The sequence below is a fragment of the Miniopterus schreibersii genome (assembly GCF_964146895.1).
Source record: "Miniopterus schreibersii genome assembly, chromosome: 1".
Lineage (NCBI taxonomy): Eukaryota > Metazoa > Chordata > Mammalia > Chiroptera > Miniopteridae > Miniopterus > Miniopterus schreibersii.
This window is the reverse complement of record NC_138101.1, coordinates 175,537,963-175,564,743: the sequence shown is the minus strand read 5'-3', so window position 1 is coordinate 175,564,743 and position 26,781 is coordinate 175,537,963. Positions and strand designations below refer to the sequence as shown.

Below are 26,781 nucleotides of genomic sequence, written 5' to 3'. Positions count from 1 at the left end.
TGCACCCCCATAAGTCCACTGGGAGAGAATCTCACTCATTTCTCCCTCCTTCTGCCTTGAGCGTCACTCACTGACCAACTACAGATGAACTTCTGCTCATTTAATATTTATTAAGCACTTAATATATACAAGGAAACATGGGAGATGACAATCCGATAGAATAAGAAATCATATACATCCATAACTACAATAGTAGACGATTTAAATGTTCTAAGACTGTGATAAACAAGGAATTAAGGAACAATATATACTTCCATTGAGAAAAAAAATCACCTTCATCTAGACTGGAAAGGGTTATGAATAAAACTGCATTTAAGCTAATCCTTGAAAGATATAATACATTGTGTTTATAAAATGCTAAGTAAAAGTACTTTTTTTCATTAGTTAATGGAAGTAAGTCTATATTGTAAAGAATGATTGTGAAGAGCAAAGTAAAATTACGCACTCTATAAATCATATTTATAATGTGGGATTTTTGTATATAGGGTCTTCTTAAAGTCAGACTCCTCAAAAGGCACATACATTCTTGCTCCTTGCAATGGTGATGATTACTCAAGTTTAGGAGACAAATTTGTCAAAATTGTTTGGGATACATGTTCTAGTTAAAGAACTTTGCAAAGAGAGGTTTAAGATACAGTGTTCTCTAATTCAGTCTTTGTTATAAACTCAATTGTGTGATTTTGCTTCAATTTGTTTGTTTAAAATTGTGACAAAAGTTACCTCCCTCCATAACCTTTTTGCCCCCTGCTCACCCATCCTTCCTTTTCAGAGATACTGTAAAACTAAATGACATGATATATGCTCAAAGCTAATTCAAACATATCTCATTTATCCTCATGATCTTAAGAGACATTATTTCACACTGGATAAATGCAATACCTTTTGTTTTTAGTGCTACAAAGTGACCCAATCATGGGCCCTTTAAACTAAGTGCTATGTAACATTTTTACAGTTATAATTCTGTATCAAAGCCATCACCATAGTACATATAAATAAAAAATGAGGACTTAAGATAATATAGGGTTCTTCTGTATTCAGTTTCCTTTTCTTCAGTTTTGTGTGTGTGGGTGGGGGGGGTTACAACACTCTCTGAGGCATTTCTTCTGATATTGTTAGTTTCCAAAAATGACTCTATCTCAACAGAACTGATAGCTATATTGGCTCCCACTGTCCTATAAATCAACATTGGGAAGTATATTTAAATCAATATGACTCTAACTAAGATGCATATTAAGGGAAGCAGCACTTCCTAAACCTAAATGATTACTAATTCACTAAAGGAACCATCATAATGCCAAAATATTTTGGTCTTTTACTTTAAAATATGAAAAGTTACTGTTGGACATATTTCAAGTTAGGAAGCCAGCTTAATTTCTACTGTGTTTAAAAAAAAAACCACAACAATTTGAATCAATTAGTAAACACAGCCATTATTATATTACTTTGGCACTGCTAGGATTTAGAGGTTTCTACTGCCTTCACTTAGTAAATTAGTAGTAATTGTGAGCTAATGATGCGATATTATGAAATAGTACCAATTCCATGGCTTTTAAGGTAAATCACAGATACCAAGCCTTTTGCCATGACTATTTATATTTTCCATACACACAAATAAAAGCCACTTCAGAGCAAAATTTTCTAGCTGCAATGCAATTTCCCTCACTTCTCTGCCCAGTAATTATATATAGACCAAAACATTGCACAAACAAGCAACAAAAATCAACAACAAAAATTAGGTCAAAATAAGCTAAACATAGTATTTCCAGGTATCTCTTGCAAATAGTAAATGCTTAATAAACTATTTAACTGAATGTCATATACTCAGACAAAAGCAATGCCATTTTTTTGATGGGGAGAACACTTAAAATCAACTCTTAGCCAACTATAGTCACCATGCTGTATATCAGATCTCTAGAACTTATCCCATATAACCACCTTTGCACTCTTTGACCACCATCTCCCTATTTCCTCCAACTCCCTGTCCCTGATAACTAGTTCTACTCTGTTTTTATGAATTTGACTCATTTAGATTACACATGTAAGTGAGATCACACAGTATTTGTCTTTCTGTCTTATATCACTTAGCATAATGTCTTCCAGGTTCATTTGTGTTATATTTCATGGCTGAATAGCATTCCCTTACACACACACACACACACACACAAACACACACACACACTTTCTTTATCCATTCATCCACCAATGGTATGTCACGTAGGCTGTTTCCACACCTTGGCTATTGTGAATACTGTTGCAATGAACATAGGGGTGCAGATATCTTTTCAAGGCAGTAATTTCATGTCCTTTGGATATATACTCAGAAGTGGGATTGCTGCATAATACTGTAGTTCTATTTTTAAGTTTTTAAGGAACTTCTATACTGTTTTCCATAATGACTGTATCAACTTGCATTCCCACCAACAGTGTGTGAGGGTTCCCTTTCCTCCACATCCTCAATAAACTTGTTATCTTTTGTCTTTTTGATAACAGTCATTCTAACAGGTACAGGTGATATCTCATTGTGGTTTTGATTTGCATTTTACTCATGCTCAATAATCTGTTGACCATTCCTATGTCAACATTCTTCTTTTAAGAAATATCAATTCAGGTTCTTAGTCCATATTTTCACTATGTTGGTCTTCTGCTGTTGAGTTAAGTTCCTTATATACTCTGGATGCTAAACCCTTATCAGATACATGGTGTGCAAATATTTTCTCCTGTTCCATAGGTTGCTTTTTCATTTTGTTCATTGTTTCGTTTTTGCTGTGCAGAAGCATTTCAGTTTGATGTAGTACCACTTGTTGATTTTTGCTTTGGTTGCTTGTGCTTTTGGTGTTATATTAAAAAAAAAAAAAAATTCACTGCCAAGACCAACATCAAGGAGCTTTCCCCCTATGTGTTCTTCTAGTCTTTTTATGGTTGAAGAACTTAAATTTAAGGATTAAAAATCCAAATCCTGGGAATCCTTCCAGCTCCTCTCTAACAACATTCCTCTGTAGGAAGAGTTAAGCCATAGATAGCTCTTATTTCCAATAAAGAGAAGTCAGGAAAAACCAAAGGAATGAACCAGGTAAGTTGAATTTTATTGTGTTCTTTGTCTGATCTAATCATAACACTAAACAATTTTTAATTTGTTTTAAAAAATTGCAACATATAGCTTTGTGCTGGTAATGAAAAAAAGGTTCATTAACATTTTGGTGAAAGCATTTCATCATATTAGAAGCAATCTGACTTTATTTCTCTAAAATTATTTTCAAAACCAAAGCAGAAAAGGTAATGAAGCAAATAAGAGAACTGAAGTACTGCATAGTGGTAATTAAAATGAAGACTCTGGGCACAGTTAATAATCATGGGGGGAAAAAAGTTAAAAAGCACTCTTATTTTTAAAAACTAAGACCGGAAATTATTGTCTCTTAACATATTGAACAAGAATATTTTCATAGCAAAGTTAAGATGGTATCAAGGTGTCCTTTCCACCCCTCTAGCAGAGAACAATCGGTTGCAAGTAATAAGGACCACACAATAGCTGCAGCACAAGTAGGCTAAGTGCTTTGGGAAATCAATTTCCCGGTGGGTAATTCATAAAAGTTTAAGTGTGAAAACTTAAAGGAGAAAAGACATCAAGGTACACAGTTTACAGACTGTTATCCTGACAGACTGAGGCAAAGGCAGACAGTTACTATATAGTCACAGAGGAGGAAAGCTTATCTTCGTTAAGTACAGCAACGATTGGCCTGCTTTAAGTGCATTTTAGAGACGTTTGCTCTTTGACCAGAAGTCTCTATTGAATATTTTAAAGCCATTAAAAAACAAAAATTCTACAAATTCAATAGAATGCAACAAATAAATGTGGTGCATTACTTCCCCTGAGGGTCTCTGAGACCATATTCTGTCATCTCCGGGTATTCCAGGTGGTCTCTAAAAAACGTCTACCCCAGGGTCAGGAGATGTGTCCACCAGAGTAAACTTGGTAATATTTTCTTCTACCACATGCACCACAAAGAAAAGGCACAGAAAGAATGAGATGCATCCAAGCCTAATTCTCTTATTCAAGAATCTAATGTACACAAAACTCCTTCCAGTGCTAGAAAAGAAAAGTTTAGTCACCCGAGGAGCCAGATTCTGCCAATGCTACATAAATGCACAGCAGATCTCATCAAGCACCTTTAATTTTTCTCTATCAGTTTACAGCCTGACACCCAGATCTCAGAACCAGCTTAACTGGTCATGTTAAAAATAGCATGCTTACAAAATTGAGGTTGAATTTCAGAAAGGTCCTCCACCACCCTTTTAACTTAACAGGACCCATTAGGCTCTCTTTCCTCAAAACCAAAACACAGGATGACATGGCAGGTACTCTTAAAAAAAAAAAAAAAAAGGAGGGAGAAGGGAAAAGGGGTGAGGAGGAAGTAGTATGGAAAAGGGGGAAGAAGGGAAGGAGAAAAGGAGAGGAAAGGGGGAAAAGGAGAGGGAGAGGAAAGGGGGAAAAGGAGAGGGAGAGGGAGAGGGAGAGGGAGAGGGAGAGGGAGAGGGAGAGGGAGAGGGAGAGGGAGAGGGAGAGGGAGAGGGAGAGGGAGAGGGAGAGGGAGAGGGAGAGGGAGAGGGAGAGGGAGAGGGAGAGGGAGAGGGAGAGGGAGAGGGAGAGGGAGAGGGAGAGGGAGAGGGAGAGGGAGAGGGAGAGGGAGAGGGAGAGGGAGAGGGAGAGGGAGAGGGAGAGGGAGAGGGAGAGGGAGAGGGAGAGGGAGAGGGAGAGGGAGAGGGAGAGGGAGAGGGAGAGGGAGAGGGAGAGGGAGAGGGAGAGGGAGAGGGAGAGGGAGAGGGAGAGGGAGAGGGAGAGGGAGAGGGAGAGGGAGAGGGAGAGGGAGAGGGAGAGAAAGCGGGGCACAGGAAGAAGGGGAAAGAGGGGAAAACTAAAAGCAAGCTCCAGAATGGCTCCAAGGATGAAGGACCCAGCAGACACCAGAGAAACCTGCTGAAACTGTTCCTGTGCAGAGGCTGCTGCAGATGTTTGCTTGGTTTTAAATAAAAGTCAGAGTAATTTACACTACTTTGCCAGCTCTTCCATTCTGCAAAGTGGTATTCTTCGGGGCACTACTGGTACTTTATAGCTCTTGTCTACACACTGTTTTTTAAGTCAAACCATCAACAATAATTAAACCAGATGTCAAATCTTGCTACCTCTTCTCCCAGACAGAGGCTTTGTTCCACTTCTCCTAGCTGTGCACTGAGAATCCAATGTTAACTTAAGCATAAATTTCTTTGAAATCCCCAGCTTTGTTTATTTTTTATTTTAAAAAATCCTTTTCTCACTGTTTCAGTTTAACAGTACTCTAACCAATTCATGTTATTTTCTTTACCTTTCAAAATCTTTAACACTGTTTCTGTGGCTTATTTTTAAATAATTTAAGACCCATGATAAATTGCAAAAACAGTACAGAGAGTTACGGTGTACTTTCCACAGTTTCCCCCAATGAGAGCATCTTACTTAACCGTAGTGCATTAACCAACATCAGGAAACTGACATTCCATAATATGATTAACTAAAATATAGGCATTTGGACTTAACCAGTTTTTACATGCACCCTTTTTTTAGGGGGTATAGTGCTATTATCAAATTTTATAATATGTACACACTCATGTAACCACTGCTACAACCAGGATACAAACTGTTCATCAAAACAGAAATCCTCTTATACTACCCCCTTAGGAGGCATACCCTTCCTCAAACCTTAATCCCTGGCAACCGTTGATCTGTTCTCCACAACAATGTAGTCATTTTGAGAATGTTATAAGTTGAATCAGACAATATTTAGCTTTTTGATATTGGCTTTTTAAAAATCACTTAGCATAATGCTCTTGAGACCCATCCAAGTTATTGTACCAATAGTTCGTTCCTTTTATTACTAGTAGTATTCTGTCTGTGGATTATACCAGAGTTTATCTACCCACTGAAGGACATTTGGGTTTTCAGGTTTGGGTTATTACAAATTAAGTTACTATGCACATGAGCGTACAGATTTTTGTGTGTGGACATGCGTTTTCATTTCTCCAGGATAAATATATAGGAGTATAATTGCTGGACAACACTGTAGGGCTATGTTTAACTTTATAGCAAACTGCCAAACTGTTTCCCAGAATGGCTTGTACCGTCTTACATTAGTAGAAGAGAGCTGGCTGCTCTACATTCTTGGTATTTTTTATCTTAGCCATTCGGATAGTCATGTAGTGGCATCTCATCATGTCTTTAAGTTGCATTTCCCTAATAGTTAATGATTTTGAACATCTTTTCATGTGCATATTTGTCATCTATATATCCTCTTTGATAGAGTTGTCTTTTCAAAACTTTCACCCATTTTCTACTTGGATTGTTTCTTACTGTTGAGATTAGAGAGTTCTTAATACTATCTGGATATAGGACCTTTGTTGGATATGTGATTTGCAAAGATTTTCTCTCCCACTCTGTGGCTTGTCTTTCCTGCCTCTTCAACACAGTTATTCTTAGATCAAAAGTTTTTAATTTTGACAAAGTTTAATTTATTGATTTTTTTCTTTTATGAACTATTCTTTTGGTGTCAGATTTAAGAATCAATTTCGTTGTCACAAAGATCCATTCCAACACTTTTCTGTAAAAGTTTTATAGTTTTACATGTCATACTTATTTTATGTCAGATTTACTATCCATTTTGGGTTAATTTTATATAAAGTGTGAGGTTTAGATCAAGGTTTGTTTTTTTCCTACAAGATGTCCAATTATTTCAATGCCATTTATTGAAAAGACTGTGCTTCCTCCATTGAAATGCCTTTGCACCTTTCTCAATTGCCCACTCATTGGCATATATTCAAAAGAAATGAAAACTGATAAACAAATATATGTAGAAGAAGCATGTCTACAGCAGTCAAATGCAAAAGGTGAAAATAACCCAATGTCCATTAATAAATGAATGGATGGAAAAATTTCAGCATACACATACAGTGGAATATTATCTAGCCATAAAAAGAAATGAAGTACTAATACATGCTATAACATGGATAAAACTCAAAAACATTATGCTAAGTGAAAAAGCCAGACAGAAAGGGTCACACATTGTATGATTTCACTTATATGGCATATTCAGAATAGGTAAATCCAGAGAGAATGCAAACCGGTGGTTTCCATGGGCTGAGTGAAAGTACAATGGAGGAATGGAGAGCAACTGCTTAATGGAAATCAGGCTTTCTTTTGAGTTGGTGAAATATTTTGGAACTTGATAGAAGTAGTGATTGCACAGTCTCGTGAGTGCACTAAGTACCACTGAATTGTTCACTTTAAGATGGTTAATTTTATGTTATATAAATTTCACCTAGATGAAAACAACCACCCCAAGTTAGTATACCTATGTGGGTCTATGTTGAACTCTATTCTGTTTGATTGATATATATATATGTCTACCCCTCTTCTAATACCATACACTATCATAATAACTATAGCTATAATTGTAAGTCTTCATATTAGGAAACATGATTCTTCCAACTTTGTTCTTCTTCATCAAAATTGCTTTAACTAATTTAGTTCCTTTGCCTTTCTTTATAAATTTTGGGATCAATTTATCTATATACAAAAAGAAAAAAAGACTTGCTGGGATTTTCATAGGAATTGTGTTAGCCTATGGATTAACTTGGGAAAAACTGACATCTTTTCTATGTTGAGTTTTCCAACTCATGAACATGGTATGTCCATTCATTTAGGTCTTGATTTATTTCCTCAGTATTTGATAGGTATCTTCACCTAAATATTGAATTTTCATTTCTTGGAACAATTGTAAATGGCATTGTGTTTTAAAATTTTGATTTCCAATTATTTGCTCTATGAGTTTATTGCCATGTAGGTGTTGTTTAGATTAGTTGGGATTTTCCTTATACACAATCATGTCACCTGCAAATAGGGATAATTTTCTTTTTAGTGTGTATGCCATTTACTTATTTCCAACAGTGTAATAGTGTGTTGAATAGGAGTGGTGATAGTGTTCATCCTTGCCTCATTCCTAATATTAGGGGTAAAGCATTTAGTCTTTTATCACTAAGTGTGATGTTACCTGTAGATTGTTTATAAAACCTGTAGGCTGTGAAGCCGCCTGGTCCTGGACTTTTGTGTGTCAGGGGTTTTTTGATTACTGCTTCAATTCCATTGGTAGTAATGGGTCTGTTTAGATTTTCTAATTCTTCCTGGTTCAGTCATGAGAGGTGATATGCTTTTAGAAATGTATCCATTTATTCTAGATTGTCAAATTTGTTGGCATATAATTGTTCATAGTATTCTTTAATAATTCTTTGTATTTGTTTTGTCAGTTGTAAACTCTTCTTTATCACTTTATTTACTTGGGCTCTCTCTATTTTTTTCTTGATAAGTTTGGCTAAAGGTCTGTTGATTTTGTTGAGCTTTTCAAAGAACCAGCTCTTAGTTTCATTGTTCTTTTCAGTTGTTTTTTTTTCCATTTCTATTTCATTTATTTACACTCTGATCTTAATTATTTCCTTCCTTCTATTTTTATGTTCTTTTGTTAGTTCTTTTAGATGTAAAATTAGATTGTTATTTATTTGGGACTTTTTTCTTTCTTGAGATAAGCCTGTACAGCTATGAACTTCCCTCTTGAACTGCTTTTTGTTATATCCCATAAATTTTGAAAAGTTGTGTTTTCATTTCCATTTGTTTCAAGGCAATTTTTGATTTCCTGTTTGATTTCCCCTTTAATTCATTAGTTTTTTTAGTAGCATGTGTATTTGTGTTTTTTTCCAGTTTCCTTCCTGTAGTTGATTTCTAGTTTCATGCCACTGTGGTCAGAAAAGATGCCTGATATGATTTCAATTTTCTTGAATTTCCTGGGCTTGTTTGTGGCCTAATATGTGACCCGTTTTAGAGAATATTTCCAGGTACACATGAAAAAATGTGTATTGGATGAAATGTTCTATAAATGTCTATTACATCAATCAGGTCTAAAGTGACATTTAAAGCTATTATTTCCTTAAGTTTCTATCTGAATGATCTATCAAGTTAGAAAGTTTTCAGTTATTTCTTCAAATCCTCACTCTTATTTCACTCTCCTTATGGGACTCCAAAGATACAAACATAAAATAATTTTGTTACTGCCCCAAAGGTCCCTGAGGCTGTTTAATTTTTTCAACCTTTATTCTCTCAGTTGTCAGACTGGATAATTTCTATTGATCTAACTTCAAGGGCATTGATTCTTTCCTCTGTCATAGTTATTCTACTATGAGCCAGTTTTTTTACTTAGGTTATTATATTTTTCAGTTCTAAAATTTTCATTTGGTTTTTCTTTGTATCATCTATTTCTTTGCTGAAACTTTCTAATTTTTTCTACCATTTGTTTCAAGTCTGTAATTGCTTATTGGAGCATTTTTATTATTATAGCTTCTTTAAAATCCTTGTCAGGTAATTCCAACATCTGTGTCTCATCTCAGTGTGGTGTCTGCTGATTACCTTTTTTCATCTAAATTAAGATTTTCCTGGTATGATGACGAGTGTTATGTTATGAGAGTCTGCTTTCTATTTTAGTAGGCAGTCAAACTGTTTAGATTCTTAGCTCACTTTTACGGACTGTGGCTCAAATGTCAATTTAATTGTTAAAAGCCTTTTCAGTGCTATTTTGTTCTGCCCTCCCCCCCCCCCTTGCCCCCATAGGCTACCTAGAGGCCATTCTGAAGCTGAAGTGGTATATTATACCAGAGTTCAGTTCTCAGACCTCTTTCTGTATTGATTCTGATCAGTTGCACACACAGCATTTAGAGGTCTGCCTGGGATTTCAAACACGGGTTTTAAAAATCCCTTTCTCTAACTCCCTCTTCTTCAATACCCTCCCTCAGCTCTAGTTGGAACAGGAAGAGGAACTGCCTCATTATTGCAGTGTGGCAATGGCAGGTTTGTCCAAAGTCTCTGCGGTTCTAATACCAATTGGGAGAGGTAGGGGTGCCTTCATTATTTCAGGGCAGGTATGGTGAGTGACAAAGCTATATGCTCAATCTCCACAGGGAAGGGAAGGAAGCAACTTTTCATGATGTTCACCTGGAATAGGGTAGATATAATCAAAACAGGGATTTTGTTTTTTCCCCGTCCACTGGTATTTCTAGGTTGGAGGATTCTTCAGCACCCCTAACTAAGATACACAGGAGGCAAAACAAACAAGCAAACAAACAAACAAAACAGGAAATTCACTCTGCACAGGATTAGCAGGAAGAATAGCGCATAATGTGTTGACTACACCTTATCGAGAAACAGAAGCCTATAGTTTAAACCTAACACATTTTCAAACATTTAATGCACATTTAACTCACATCTATAATGCTACTTATTTATTGGCAAACTAATGATTTTGTGCTTCCAGTGGCATTTGCTCATATAAATTCCTTTTATAAAAATGATAAACCAACTTTTATTCAACAATTTAAATCTTGAGAACAATGTAATACTGTATGTTCTTATGTAAAAGGAAAGCATAACATTTATTTGAGGAAAAGAACTCTAGCAGTGAACGCTTAAAGAGATTATTTAAAGCCTCTATGGGATGCAGGCTTTGAACACAGGAAGGACTCCTTATAATTAAAAACTTTCTCTTAGGGTTCAGCTTTATTTCCTGTTTCACCCATTATATAAGTACAAAGGGCAAGGCACTGGGTCCTTTGGTTGCAAAGCCAAACATAGTATCTATCCTATCCCTAACCCTTTAAACATAATCAACCCTCTCATATGGCATACTATAAAATCCCTCTATTTCTAGGGATACTTGTAGCTTCAAGACATGGTCTCCTTTACCAGCCCTGACACTTCCAAGCCCAGCAAGTCCAGCCACTAATCACTCCAGGGCAAGAGGATTCAGGCCAAACCTCAAAATAAAATAAATAAAACAAAAAACCCTCCAAACAAGCAAGCAGACAAAAAGCCGCCAACCTCAGGTAGATCTGAACAAGGGAAAAATCCAAAGCCACAGGGCTAGTTCATTGGCAGAAAGTTAACTAGACTTCTTCCAACGATCCTAGATGGCCTTCGATATGCATTAACTTGATAGAAGAAATGATGGTGCGTGTGCCTATAGAGTGTTGGATTTTTATAGGTGATATAGTTTGTTTAACAATGAACAATGGTTATGCCCATAAAAAAAGAGAGAAATAAAAAGTACAGCAGTTATGGGAAAGACAAGAAATAGTTGAGCGAAAACAGTAACAAGCAATGGTAAAATTAATGACCTCCCTCTATCCATTCAGATATAGTCTCTATCCGTTCAGATGGTTCAACATACAAAAATTCACCATGTAATACGCCACATCAACAAGATAAAGGAAGAAACCACATGATCACCTCAATTGATGTAGAAAAAGCATCTGAAAATTCAACTCATTTTCATGATAACACTCAACAAAGTAGGAACAGAAGGAAGTTTCTCTATACTGAAATCTCTATGTGTTTCTCTATACTGAAGTAGATGGCCAATATAAAAATCAAACAGACAATGTAACTGGAGGCAGGAGATGGAGAAGCTGTATTCTCTCTGTCAAAACAAGACCAGGAACAAATTGTGGTACTGACCACAAACTATTTATTATCAAATATTATAATAAAGCTAAAGAAAGGCTCTAAAAGAATAATAGTGTCCAAATATAATGTAAATAACATGCCTGATAGATTTAAAGTTCACATAAAAACATATTTGCAATGTTAAACTTAACTGGTAACCAAAACTGTGGACTGATATCAGACATATTATTAGGGAAAGATGTGAAAAGACAATGCTGGAAGTAAAAGGAAAAGAAAAATTGAGTGGATGACAGGAGAAATGTTAAAAATTATTAAAGACAGATGAGAGGAAAAAATAAAAAGTAACAAAATCAGGGTTAGGATCCTGAACGCAGTTTTTCGAACTATCTCACAGAGATAAAGAGAACAATTAAATCACTATAAGGAGATAGAAGAGAACAACAAAAAAGGAAAAACAAAAGCTCTCCACCAGAAGATTCAAGAAATAAAACGGAATTTAAACCTAGACTAGGAATGCTGAACAACCAACAAGGAAGCACGTTATCTGATCAGGAGTAAATAAAAGGAAGGTGGAAACAGTGTAATGAAAATTTATAAAGAGACACAAGGATGACAGACACCTTTGAAGAAAATTTCTGAGTAGGAACCTGAAATTCTAGAGAGCAATGCGAAAGCTGCCCTGAGAGTACTGGAAAGAAACAAATCACCAGGGTTAGATGGGATATCAATAGAATTAATTCAAGCCACGGAGACAGAATCTGTCAGAATCTTAACAAGAATATATATCAACAAATATGGAAAACAAAACAATGTCCTGCAGACTGGAAACATTCAACATACATCCCAATCTTCAAGAAAGGAGATGCCAAGGAGTGCAGTAACTATAGAACCATTGCTCTAATTTCCCATGCAAGTAAAGTGATGCTCAAGGTGATGTAGCAAAGATCTCTACCTTATATGGAGCAAGAAATGCCAGTGGTTCCAGTTGGATTCAGAAAAGGAAGTGGCCCTCAAGATCTAATTGCGAGCACTTGTTAGATACTAAAGTGCTCCAAAGAATTTCAGAAGAAGGTCAGTCTGTGTTGCAAAGCCTTTGACTGCATTGATCATGAAAAGCTATGGGTTGCTCTAAGAGAAGTGGGAGTGTCTCAGCTCTTTATTGTTCTGATGCAAAATCTGTATTGTGGACAGGAAGCCATGATCAGTACAGAATATGGAGGGACAGAATGGTTTCCTCTAGGCAAAGGTGACAGAGAAGGGTGCATTTTATCTCCGTATTTGTTTGATCTGTACACAAAACATACTATAGTATCAGTACTTAAGATATTCAGATGACACCAACTTATTGGCAGGAAGTACCAATGATTTGAAATGACTTCTGATGAAAGTGAAAAAACAAAAGGCCAAAGCAGGACTGCATCTGAATATCAAGAAGACAAAAATCATGACTACAGAAATAATACACAACTTTAACATAAATAATGAAGACATTGAAACTGCTAAAGATTTTGCTTATCCTGGTTCTGTCATCAAGTCAAATGGAGACTGCAGCCAAGAAATCAAGAGAAGTCTAAGACTGGGAAGGGCAGCAATGGAAAAATTAGGAAAAATCATCGAAAGCAAAGATGTGTCATTAGAGACCAGGGCTAAGATCAGCCATACTCTTGTGTTCCTAATTATTATGTATAGATGTGAAAGTTGGACAATGAAGAAAGCTGATAGAAAAATATGGAGTTATGTGCAATATGGTATTGGAGGAAAACTCTGCAGATACCCTGGACCACCAGAAAGATGAACAAGTTGTTCCTACAGCAAATTAAGACTGAAATATTATAGGAGGCAAAAACGAGAAAACTGAAGCTGTCCAACTTTGGGCACATCATGAGGAGGCAGGATTCTTTGGAAAAGGCAATAATGTTGGGGAAAACAAACAAGATGGATTGACTCCATAAAAGAAGTCATAGGCATGCACCCACAGGAACTGAGCAGGGCTATGAGGACAGGACACTGTGGACATCCTTCAGTCATGGAGTCATCAGGAGTCCAAGATGACTCAAGGCACAAGACACACAGACACACACAGACACACACCCTTGCCACCATAACCACTTACCACTTCTTGTTCTTTCCTCATTGAACCTGTTTATATTTTAATCTTGGGTAAGATATTCTCTTTCTCAGTACACTGTTCTTAGTTCTCAGAAATTGTCTGTTTTTCTCTGTTTGATCTCATCCCAAGCTAAAAATTTCTTTCACACAGGGAAAGATCCTGAAAGTTTCTTCCACTCCAACAGTTTTAAACACTTAACAAATATCTTAATATAGGTAAGTTAATGACTTTTCCTAATGAGTTAGTTATTACCACCCCTGGTTTTATTTTGTTTCTCATCCCTGATGGGCTATAGAAATACTCCTAATGTTTGGTTTGATCTCATGCTCAGAGTACTAGCAGACGAATGAAGTTCACAGTTATGTTCTGGCCTAAAATGTATTTTAAAGAATTTGTCCTGTCCAAGAAAAATGGAATTAGACACATACTATGTTGGAGTGGAGGGTTTCTCCACAATCTGAAAGAGATGTTTAATAGTATCAATAATGCATTCATGTGTAACCTGGTCACTTTCTGCTCCAAAGGCCATCCACAGTCACTGGAATCCATACAGGAAAAGAGAAATTTGCTATTTCTCCAACTAGTCTGTTATTTTTAAATGAAGAAACAAAACAAAACACAAATCTCTATCCTCATTTAAAAAACAAAATAGTTGTTCCTCATTTTCACATGTTTGTTTTCTCTAAAAAGAAAATTATCAACCTACCAATTTCTAGTAAAAGTCATATTTAAAACAAATAAACAGCCTAGCCAGGTGTGGCTCAGCAGTTGAGCATCAACCTAGGATCCACAGGATCGCAGTTCAATTCCCAGTCAGGGCACTTAAGGTCTTACTCTCTTATATGTTTATCTTATAAGTTCTTCACCCATAAAGTGAACATGTAATATTGGGTTGTTTTATTTTTTAAAACATCGATGTGAGAGAGAACCATCGATTGGCTGCTTCCTGCACACCCCCTACTGGGGATTGAGCCCGATCCTGTACATGTGTCCTGATGGGAAATGGAACAGGCAACTTTTTGGTGCACGGGACAATGCCCAACCAACTAAGCCACATCAGCCAGGGCAATGTAATCACTTTTTCAAAACCACATAAACAGCTCACTCTTCTGATTAAACTCTCTAATCGATTTCATTAAACCAGTGAAAAATCATTCTTTTTAAAATAGCTGCCATGTTTAAAAAATACACTACGAATAAATATTCCAGTTAGAGGAGGCATTTTTGATTCAGAGAAGATAAAGCATGACTGATATCTTTAACCACTAACATAAAGATGTTAAAAATACAGTCCTTGACTTCAAAAAACTTTTAGAATACATAGAAAAAAAATGACCATAAATATTAAGTAAACAAAATAAAAACATAAAATAAGTTTTCTAAAACTTTTTTTCTACTAAGACTTTCACTGTCTCCTTGAATATTAAAAATCACTTTTTCTTTTCTTTTTTTTTTGAAGGAAAAAAAAGCATAGAGATAAGAATTTGTTAGCCCTGTCTGGTGTGGGTCAGTGGTTAGAGAGTCAGCCTGCGTACCGAAGGTCAGGGCCCAGTCAAGGGCATATACCTCGGTTTCAGGTTTGCTTCCCACTCCCCAGTAGGGGCACGTGGGGGAGGCAACCAGTTGATGTCTCTCTCTCTCACCTCTTTCTTCCCTCCCTCCCTTCCACTCTCTCTCTGAAAAGCAATGGAAAAAATATCCTTGGGTCAGGATTAAAAAAAAGTAAAAATTTGTTAAATAGTAATATTTGAAACTGAAGTTAAGGTTCAAGTGAAATGCTGTTTTGCTATAGCCTAAAATATTAAAAAAGCCAAGGTAGTTTTAATTCATTAGCATGAATTACAAGTGAAATTCCCTAACACAGAACCAGAGAAATCAGCACACAGAGGATCAAATTTGCACTGTAGGTGAAAGCACCTGGCCACTTAAAAACCAAGAGGAAAAAAAACTAAAGCAGTTTCTAGCTACAGTGTGGGGAGCTGAACTATGTATGACCAAATCATAGTTTAATTAGAAATTTTGTTGGGTAAGATTTTAATAAATATGTGGAAATGGAAAAAACTCAGACACCATAGTTATTTCCAGTTTAAATGAGGATGGTAGTTCTGCACCACCAGCTGTTTATAGTTCACTGAATGAGTTTCTAGTTGATAGGAGATAATTACTTCTTCTCTATAGGAGGTAAGTGTTTCTCATTCTACAGACACTTCTGATGAATGGCCACGGGAGTATGAGACCAAGACAACATGCCAAGATGAGTTTGGTTTTTAATGATCTCTCTTTAAACACCTGACTTTCTATTTTTTCCTATTTAAGTATTAGAAAATGTGCACCTTAAAATATACAAAATCCAGTCACTGGCTAATACTCTGCTGTTAACCTTAAAAGGAAAGCAGAGTGATTGTACATAGAAAGTATACCATCAATAGTAGTGAAAAGGAGAGGCATGGTAATTTCAACTTGAGTGCTAAAGAATTCTACTTACTAACATTGTTTCCCCTTGAAAATGATTCTATCTGTAAGTTCCTTATCAGTTAATGATGCCTCCATTATCCCAGTGACTTCATCTCTTTAACCTACTTAGAAGGGCCTATCAATTCTGTATTCCCAGTCTCTCTCAAACCCGCCTCTTCACTTCCAATGCAAACTGCCACATACCTCAGTATTTCTCACTTGCTTTATGGTCCTCATATCCTAAATGGTCTCCTTACTCTAGTCTCTTCCAATACTAACACAGTTTAACCAAAATAGTACTTTCAGTTTAATATCACTAAAGCACTCTCATCATGCCATGCTCATGTGTAAAAACCTTTCAAAAGTAGGTTGTGACTCCAAAAGAGAAAAAGTCTTATGGCAGATGAAGAAAAAAAAATTCAAAAGTAAATCAATTCTATCCTCACAAATATGTAAGACTGAATATGTAAGATTGGGTATGGGTATTAATAACTAAAAGAGAACAACAAAAAATGAAGAGAATAATTTTAAAAGGGCTTGGGCCTTGGGGCTTACCCTTGATTTTTCTTTCCTACTTGTTATTAAAATGATTTTTATGCAATAAATGAAATATTTCAGTAAGCATAAAGCTTAACCTGAACCCAAGGACCTCTGCAATCTGGCTCCCAAACCCACCTTTTTCCAGCTTATTTTCCATCCCTCCTTTCACATAACCTAAAATTACAGACAAACTAAAATATCCCATATCTCATTGAGTTCCTGTATTGCCCTTTTCCAACTATGGACCATTGCTCACATCATTTGCTCCAACTAGTGTGCTTTTCTCCATTCTGTGTGTCTAAATCCTACCTAATTATCCTTTAGAGCTTAGTTCAAATAATACCTTTTCCACAAAACTATCCCTAACATTTTCTTCCTCCAATGAGGATTTCATCTATATCTCTCGTATAAAATGAAGATTTTCTATTTTGCATAGTAGTTGTGTGTGTGTGTGTGCATGTACCACATGCACATGTATAATAATAACCCCCTTTAGGGCAGGGGCCTTGTTTTAGCCATCTTTGTATTCCACTCAAGGCATCACAGAGAGTCTGTCTGAATAAATATGTAAAATGAGTGAATAAGTAAATAAGTACTATCAAAAAGTAAGGGCTAGGAAGACTAAAAACCAATAGCAACTCTTTCATGTTTTTGTTTTTGGTGTTTTTTAAATATATATATCTTTATTGATTTCAGAGAGACGAAGAGAAAGGGAGAGATAGATAGAAATGTCAATGATGAGAGAGCCGTCATTGATTGGCTGCCTCCTGCACGCCCCCGATTGGGGCTCGAACCCACAACTCGGGCATGTGCCCTGACCGAGAATCGAACTGGGATCTCCTGGATCCTCGGTCAATGCCCAACCACTGAGCCATGCCCGGCCAGGAGCAACTCTTAGTTTTATTATGATTTTCCTTCATCACTGAAGTTTATTTCTTAACCTAACCTTCTTACCTGAAGATATGTTATTCTCCGCTGGACCAGATCTGTCAAATCTTTGGCCTCTTTTTCCCTCCAATCACCTGCTCCATCTGTTTGACTGAGGTAGTATAGATCCGTCATTATAGACCTATGAAAGAAAACATTGGAGGTCTTACTTATTTGAACATCATCATAGGATTATGCAAACATAAGAGTCAGATTCTTCATAAAGATTGGTGCTCACACTGCTGCTGATACTCATCTTTTATTTTTTATCAAGGCTATGAAATTCAACAACTAGTCTTACTGGTAAGAAAAACCTACCTTCCCTCACCCTCAGCCAGTAGGCTGTATTTATTTCCCAACAAAGAACACAACAGAGACTAGGGGGAAGTGGATATCCATGGCAAAAAAAAAAAAAAAAAAAAAAGGCAGATTAAACATAAAGGAAAGAAATTAAGTTGGTGCCAGTATTTGAATACTACCTTTTTGTTTTCTCTACTGTCATTTCCTGTCCCCTCTTAAATTTTCTCTTTATACTTAACACTGAGTGCCTGGAAAAGGATCAGAGAAAAATTTTGACACAACTCTTAAACAACAGGCTAAACCAAGGTTCAGCAAACCTTTTTCCATAAAGGGCCAGGTAGCAAATATTTTAGTCTTTGTGGGCCTCTGCTGCTTTTAAAGCAGGACAGCTGCCATAGAAAATATGTAAATAAATGGATGTGCCTATGTTCCAATAAAACTTTATTCACAAAAACAAGCTATAAGCCAGATTTGGCCCTTGGGCCATAATTTGAAAATTCTTGGTCTAAACTAATAAAATGATTATTAAGACACTTTCCCATTTTTGAGTAGCATCAGTAATTTCAATTATAACATGCTGGATTTCCTACAAAGTAAACTAAAATGCTCAGTACATTATAAGAGAAAGTTTAGGGCTGGTGCAGATGGTTTTATTTATAGTGCACTAAATAAAAGCCATGACTTACCTTTACCATAAAAAAGCAAGACTTCTCTCTTTCTCTTATACTCTCCACCAATCTATTAGCAAACATTTAGTCAATTTCCAACCACTTATCACCACTGGCATTGCTACCAGTCAGCACTAAGTCATCAACTGAGCCACCATCTTTTCCCGCCTGCATTATTTCAGTAGCCTTTGAATAGGTCTATACCCTGCTTCCACCCTTGCCTACCTCTACAGCCTACTCTCAATAGAGCAGCCATATTCTATTAAACAGTCAGTCATATAAGGTTACTCCTTTGCTATTAGCATTGAATGGGATCTTCATCCCACTCAGTCAAATCCAAAGTTTGACCTACATTCCCCATTACTTCTTTGATTTCATCTCCTACTACTGTCTTCCTTGCTTATTCTACTTCAGCCAACAACATTACCCCTTGAACATGCCAGGCATGTTCTTACTTGAGGGTCTGTGCATTTGCTCTTCCATCCCCTGGAATGCTCCTTTCCAGGATCCATCCACATGGCTCACCCAAATGTCCTTCATATGTCCCCTTCTCCATGAGGCTTTCCCATACTATCTCACTTAAAAATTCAACACCCAATCACCATCATCACCCTTTGATTTTCCCTTTTTCTTCCCCGCTTTATTTTCTTTAAGCTGTTATCATCTTGCAACATACATCATTACCTCTTTATTATATTTTTGTCCCCCTACTAAAATTTAAGCCCCTGAGAGCAGAGGTTTTTTAAAAAACCGCTTTCTTTTTAATCACCATTTATAATGGAACCAGCTGCATAGAAAATGTACAATAAGTACCTTTGAGTAGGTAAGTGAATGAAAAAGTAGCAAAAGAAAAATTTCAAGAATTTTAATGAGATAATGTTGATAATTTTTACCTTTCACAAATTCAATTTTGTGGGAGAAAGGTTTGGGGAATAATCTTTACTAGTTACAGCTCCACCTTCATCACTTCTCTACACTCTTCTCCACACTTTGTGTTAACGCTTCTGTTAAAGAATTGCTTATATGTATGTGTTTTTGCTTGTGAAAATTATAAGTTAAAAACTTATTTCTATTTGTCAGAAAAGTATATATATAAATAAAATATATCATACATACACTTCTAGAAATCACCTATGAAAATGGTATTAACTAAAAACATAAACCATTGGCTTGAGGATAAAAAACTATTTAAAGAAAATAGACCTGTAATGTTAAATAATAAGAACAACAATGATGCCCTGGCCTGCATGGCTCAGTGCCGTGGACTGAAGGTCCCAGGTTTGATTCCAGCCAAGGGCAACGAGCCTTGGTTGCAGGTTCCCTGTCCCCAGTTGGGATTAGTGTTCTTATAAAAGAGACCCCACTGAACTCCCCAACCTCTTCCACCATGTGAAAACACACGAGAAGGAGCTGTCTATGAACCAGAAAGAGGCCCTCACCAGCCTCCAAATCTTCCAGCGCCTTGTTCTTGGACTTCCCAGACTCCAAAACTATGAGAAATACATTTTTGTAGTTTATAAGCTACCTACCTAGTCTTTGGCATTGTTGTTATAACAGCCTGAACAGACTAAGACATTGTTATTTATACTAAAATGCCTCAGAATTGTTTCAGAGCTTTTACCTCGCTTCTAAAGAGTATCTACGAACAAGTCTACAACTAAAAGGAAGGGTCCACTGGGTGTGAGAGTAATATGTGGTACCGAAGGCAAATCAGAAAATAATCCAAAACCCACTGCCTTATAGCACCCTGAAGAAGGAGATTGATCAGCAAGGACTCATTTAGCAGATGATGAAACCAGCTCTCAACAAGAGCAACTTATCTAAGAGTACATGACATAGTTTGTTCACTTTTATTCCTGGCTCTTAACTAGATTAAACCATTGAGTAACAAAACACTGGTCACCACAGGAAAACTAAAGTCTTATTTACTATCATAAAAAAAATTAGAACTATACACAACTAACAGAGAATACTTGATAATAGCCCCTTTGAATAAAGCAAAGCTATTAATAATATACAAATAAAATTAAAAATCATAGCCCCAGTTTAGAATATCTACCCAGCTAACAGTAGAACAGCTTTCACAGTGCTCTGGAACAACAGGGTCATCTGTGAAGCATTTTAGGCCTTTGTTTAATGGGTCAACATTGTCCACACACAGGATACTTCACAGCTTTACTATTTCCATGTGCACGCTTTTAAACAGGGTGAGAGTCTAATATGTCATGCTTTATCTTTTTTATATTATTACTCTCACCTAAGATCCAAAACATTTTCTATTTATGAAAAAGAGTAATTTTAGTTGGAAAAAAAAAAATCTACAACTTACTGGCTCCTTATGAAATTAACTTGTAGTCTTACACACACACTGAATAGAGAGGTTTAACTTTTAAGTTTTTCCAAATTTCAAAACTGAGGCCCCTATGAACTATTATGCAGCCTGCACTTACTGGGGAAAAAGTCATCGCCCACAGGAAACTGCGTGAGTTGATCATGGAAACACATAAGCAGTCTTTAATAATAATGGTGTTATAGGGCTAAGCTGGAAATTTATTTAAATTATTTTCTCAGTTTTATAAGTCTCTTTCCTATCAATCTCATCACACTTATTATTTATATTTCATGGGTTTCGTCATATCCAAACATGGTCATTTGATTTTTCTTACCCATCCGACAGAAGTGATCACAAAACTTTTTGCACCCTGGCCAGTGTGGCTCAGTGTTTAGAGCATCAGCCCATGCACCAAAGGGTCTGGGGTTTGATTCCAGGTCAAGGGCATGTATCTGGGTTGTAGGTTCCCAGGCCCCGGTCAGGGCTCGTGCAGGAGGCAACCAATCAATGTGTCTCTCTCACACAGATGTTTCTCTTTCTCCCCTCCTCCCTCCTTCCCTTCCACTCTCTCTAAAAAGCAATGGAAAAAATATCCTCGGGTAAGGATTAAAAAATTTAAAAAACTTGTGCAAGCCTCAACTTTAAATAGCAGTATTATTTGTGGAGATGTAGTACAGTGAGATAAATAACCAGTCTATCAGCAAATGCCTGTTCAAGGAAAAAAGGAAATTCAATATGCTCTGCATGGCTTTACATTAAACATATACATAAACATAGACAAACAGCACTACATTTCACTGGCAATAATTATATAGCCTCAAGCAGGTAAAAACTACATTCAATCTAATTTGGAGAAAAAAATTCTTTGAAATATAAAAATCAGCATGGCTTATGCTTTCATATCATAGTAATCAATCCATTCCTTTACCACTGGGAATGAAGCTCATCTCAGTACTTTTTAATAAATTAGAACACTGAAAACATAAAAGTAAATGTTTTTACCAAGTTACAGCAGTACTAAGTCTTGGCAATTAATTATTCATATGCATCCCAATCTGTCTAGAAATGGAATAGCCAAACATATAACTAGAAAGCCAGCACACACATACACACAGCACACAACAGTCAACTAAAATTAAGTTTGCTTTTTAAATATTTTTTTCTTGGCCTCCCCATCTGAGATCATGTAAGGAAGACAAGTCCAGAAGATGACGTTAAATTCAAACTAGTTCTTTGATGATTCAATAATGTTTAGAAGTTACCATCCTGCACAATTTATCATCTTTTGGCCAAAGACTTGAGAATAATCAAACAGAAAGTTTTATTTGTGGCTCATTATTGGTAAACGCAGTGACTGAAAACCATTCTACAGAAATGCTCGGTCTTCAGTGACTCCACTCTGAAATCAAATCTCCTAAAGGCGACCCAAAAACTGGAAATCTGGCTATCTTGGTTTTGACTATGAAAATAAAAAATAAAAATAAAAAAAATAGAAGGTGGTTGGTAAATCTAAAGGCTTGGTATGAGGCCAGGTCAAAGTCTGGGAAATACAAACCCAGACAAAGTACCAGCAGAACAGTGCTAGCCATTTGAGGGTAGAGTGCAGGTGCCTGAAGACAAGAGTAAAATATAACAGTTTCTATGACTAACAGCAAGCCAGCTATGTCAGGCAACAAATCCTCTATTTCAAAAGCTGGGCTACATTTATGTTCTTTGTATTTTCTGTTAAATTTCCCATTTTTATATTTTAACATTCACAAAACTCCTTTTAAATGTCCTACTCTATCTCAGTTATGCCATTGAAGAACCACAAGAAGAGTCTTTTGCTTATACCTGACTCAAAATGTAAAAGAGAGAAATTCCCTGAGGGCCAGCACAGAACAGATGTAATTCAGGAAAGAAAACCCCAAAATGAAGGAACTAATACTTATTAAAGTTAAAGTCACATGAACTGTAAACAAATGATTAGATATATTTAGTAAGTAACAATATTTTTTACTATGCACATTCAATTAAAAGAAAGTCCATTCTCCCTCCATTGCTTAGCATCAGAATTACACTCCAGGTCGGAAACACTATGTTATTTTTAGGGATTCATGTATAACTGTGTCTTAAGACTACTTTTAAATACAGGGATCACTAAGTCCTCCAAAGTGAATCAAACATGAAGTCAAGAGTATCGAATACAAAAAAATCCTTCAGTGTCAGGTTTTCTTCTAACCCCATGCTTCCTATTGGCATGATCTGCCCTCCATCTCCTCCTCTATACATGAGTAGACTTCTAACAGATACTCTCTCTTTTGCAGAACTCTGGCTATCTGGAGTTGAAATTAAGTAGAGCTTCCAGGTTTATTCAGGGCAAATATTTTTTCTCCTGTAACTCATCTTCACAACTCTTAGGATTCTCAATTACTGGAGAATATTTTGACCTCAATTACATAGTTTTCTTAAGTTGAATAATTTACATAAATCCTTCACTGGAATAAGACTTTGCTTTTACAGAAATACACAAAGTAGAGTGTGGAATAATCAAAGAATGCACACACCTGCCTCCTCACCCAATAAAAAAGACATAGCTCACTGAACACTAACTAAATAGTGAGTACCTAGCACTGAGGGATAGAGAAGGTGTTTAAGTTAAGAGTTGCAGTTCTCAGAGGATTACGATTTGTCACAGAGAAAAGCCAAATTAGTACACAAGAAACAATCATCTCCATTTATGAAAGCTATCCTTCTAGCAAAACTCAAGTCCTCAATTACTTCTGACTCCCCCATCTTCCCACATAAGATCTATTACCAAGTCTTGGAGCTTCTATTTTTCACACATTTATCCCTTTCTCTATATACCTACTGCAACTACGCAAGTCCAGAAGCTTATTATCACGTATGTGTACTTGTGCAAAATTCTTCTAATTTCCTGGCACCAGGCTTTCTTTCACATGGCTTTCAAAATAAGCTTTCTAAAATGCATCAATAAGACTTGTATCTAAGATAGATGAAGAATGCTTCAAGCTCAATAATAAAACAATTTCCCCCCCAAATTAAGCATGTGATTTAAATAAACATTTTACTAAGAATGGTAGATGGATGGCAAATAAACACATCAAAAGATGCTCAACATCATTAGTAAGGAAATGCAAATTAAAACCACAATGACATACCAATATACTGCTATGAGAATGGTGGTGGGGGGTGGGCGTGACGTAAAAACTGAGAACACCAAGTGCAGACAAAAATACAGCGCAACTAGAACTATTATACATTGCTGGTGACAATGCAAAATAGTTTGCAACTTTGGAAAACAGTTTAACAGTGTCTTATAAAATTAAACATACATTCAACTTATGACCCACCAATCCCACTCCTATGTATTAATCCAAAATAAATAAAAACATGTTTCAACAAAAATATGTATGTTACTGTTTATAGTGGCTTTATTCATAATCAACAAAAAATGAAAAACAAACCAAATGGCCTTCAACTGGTGAATGGACAAACTAACTGTGATATATCCATACAATGGAATATTGCTTAGCAATAAAAAGGAATGCACTATCAATACACAAAACGGCATGCGTGAATCTCAAATGCATTATGCCAAATGAAAGAAACCACACTCAAAAAGCTACATAGTGTATGTTTGCGTTTACATGAAATTCTGGAAAAGGCAAAATTATATGGACAGGAAACAGATCTGGTTACTGCCAGAGACTGGCAGTGGGGGAGGTGCTGATTACAAAGGGGCATGATAAAATTTCTTGGGGCAGTAGCAATGTTCTGTATATTGACTATGGTGGTAGTTCCAAAACTGTGAACATTTGTCAAAACTCATAGAACTATAGACTAAAACATGTACATTTTATCATATATAAATTATGCTGCAATAAAGTTGATTCAGAAAGAAAGAAAAAGAGAATCGGTGTTTCTATCAGACAAAGTTCTAAGAAAGAAAGAAACCCCTTCTGAAGAAATAAAAGCCCATAAGTTTTTCCCCTATAACTATTGTCTTTCTGAGCCAAAATATGATGAATGATTCATAGGGAAATCTGAGCAAAACTGATAGACAACCTCTGATTTCTCAGAGAACATAGGCTTTCAGTCCAGAGACAACCTAGACACTATCATCTGGGCAAGTATAAAAATGAAATAAAGATTTTTGTATAATGTAAAAATCATCAGAGGCAAGCATAAATGTCTGTCTTAATTCTTACACTTAAGGACTCTGAAAATTATCAGTAAGATGGCATATTCTAGATATATACAAATCTTCTCTATTTGTACATTCATCAAAGGTTATTTCTCTAATGTTTGGTGGTGCTTTGCTCATTATTTATACCAGCATTCTAATCTGGCTGCCTGGAGTTAAATTACTACCCTGTGAAGTTGTGTCCCAAGTTCATTATAATTTCTGCAAAAGACAGCAAAAGAAATTGGCCTTTATACTTTGGGTACCTTTCCATTTTTGTTTTCTGTGAAATATTATTATGTAACATATACTAAAAGGCAGTGTCAGGAATCATAATTCAACTTACAAAAAATTTAACATTGATTTACATTAAGTATTCAGGGCCTGACTTTTTCCATTTGTACACTTGTACAGTGTTTCTACATATAGTAACAGGACATATGCACAAAATATTCTTTAAATAATTACTTTGATTTAGAGAAGACCTAAAAATTAAATTCTCAATTTAATTAAATCACCCAAACTTTAAACATTCCATCAGAAGTCAACAGTCAAAATTTTCCTTTAAATATCACATAGTCTACCCAACTCAAATCCTCTTCAGATTTGGATTTTCCTATGAAACTGAAATAAGTAAAGCACGCAAGCACACAGTTCCAATTAACAGAATCTTGGTGTCTAGAATCAGCTTTAAGGTAGAGAAGCATTAAGGGCAGAATTAGTCATCATTTGGTCTAATGATCTAACAACTACTTAATTGCAGACTAGGCAAAAAAGTTCAAAGGGTCTGTTGAATGTGTGGAATAATAATTCAATGCCCCTTGAATTTCACATTGTCTTATTTCTATAGATTCATTAATGTTAAAATGATTCCAATAAACTGATCGATTTTATTTGTAATTTCACTTAAATAGCAGAGCAATATTTCAAAATCGCTATAATATTGCTAATGATGTTAATATATATGAATCCTGTGGTTGTAGGGTAACTCTTTTCCTCTTCACAGTGGTAGGTTATGTTAATACAACAATTTTTCATTTATTGTTCACAAATGAGACAGTAATTGCCATCACAATCCTACTGGGAGTATAGACTTATAAATATAATAGGGCTAAGGATGGTTTTCACTGTATTTATAATGATCATCAGACACATTTTGCCCTGCATGAATAAACTAGCACTAAAATGTTTTCTTTTCTATGTAATATAAAGTGCACATTTTCAAAAATGTGCAAACAGAAGAAACAAACTTAATTAGGCAGATTTCAGGTTCTTCTTTCTTGCAACTAAATGGAAGAACAATAAACAAAATGCTTCCTTTTATCAAAAACCTGTTAATCTTTAATTAGAAACCCTAAAAAGAGGCTATTTTAAAGATTTTAATATTTGAATTAGAAACATAATTGCCAGCCTCAGCATGAGTTCCAATATATTGTAATATAAAACTGCAGACTCCACTTCAAATATCGATTATATATGAAGGAAATTTACAGGAAGATTTCCAATGTATTTTTGGCTGACACCACTACCTTTACAGTTTACTTAGGATATAGAGATTTCTAAAAATGTATTTTAAATAATATTTACCAGCTGATGAACTACATTTGGCAATTATTGTCCTTTGAGATCTCGGGTATTCTCCTGCTCCCAAATATGGTAGGTTATCATTTACCATTCAGCAGGGCAATGACCGAAAGTTCCAGTTTCCCATTCTTAGACTATAATCTTTACTAAAGCCCA

The 26,781-nt window shown here is 35.9% G+C and overlaps 1 protein-coding gene across 6 annotated transcripts in view; it reads right to left on the bottom strand.

The window, feature by feature from the left end:
* The window catches only part of FUT8 (fucosyltransferase 8), a 180,975-nt gene that overhangs the window by 46,670 nt on the left and 107,524 nt on the right, over window positions 1-26,781 (bottom strand). For all 6 annotated transcript variants that reach the window (XM_081152061.1, XM_081152058.1, XM_081152059.1 and 3 more), the window contains one exon: window positions 17,583-17,697. In XM_081152061.1, the coding sequence (XP_081008187.1) occupies window positions 17,583-17,697 (115 nt within the window). The remainder of the gene's footprint in view (window positions 1-17,582; window positions 17,698-26,781) is intronic.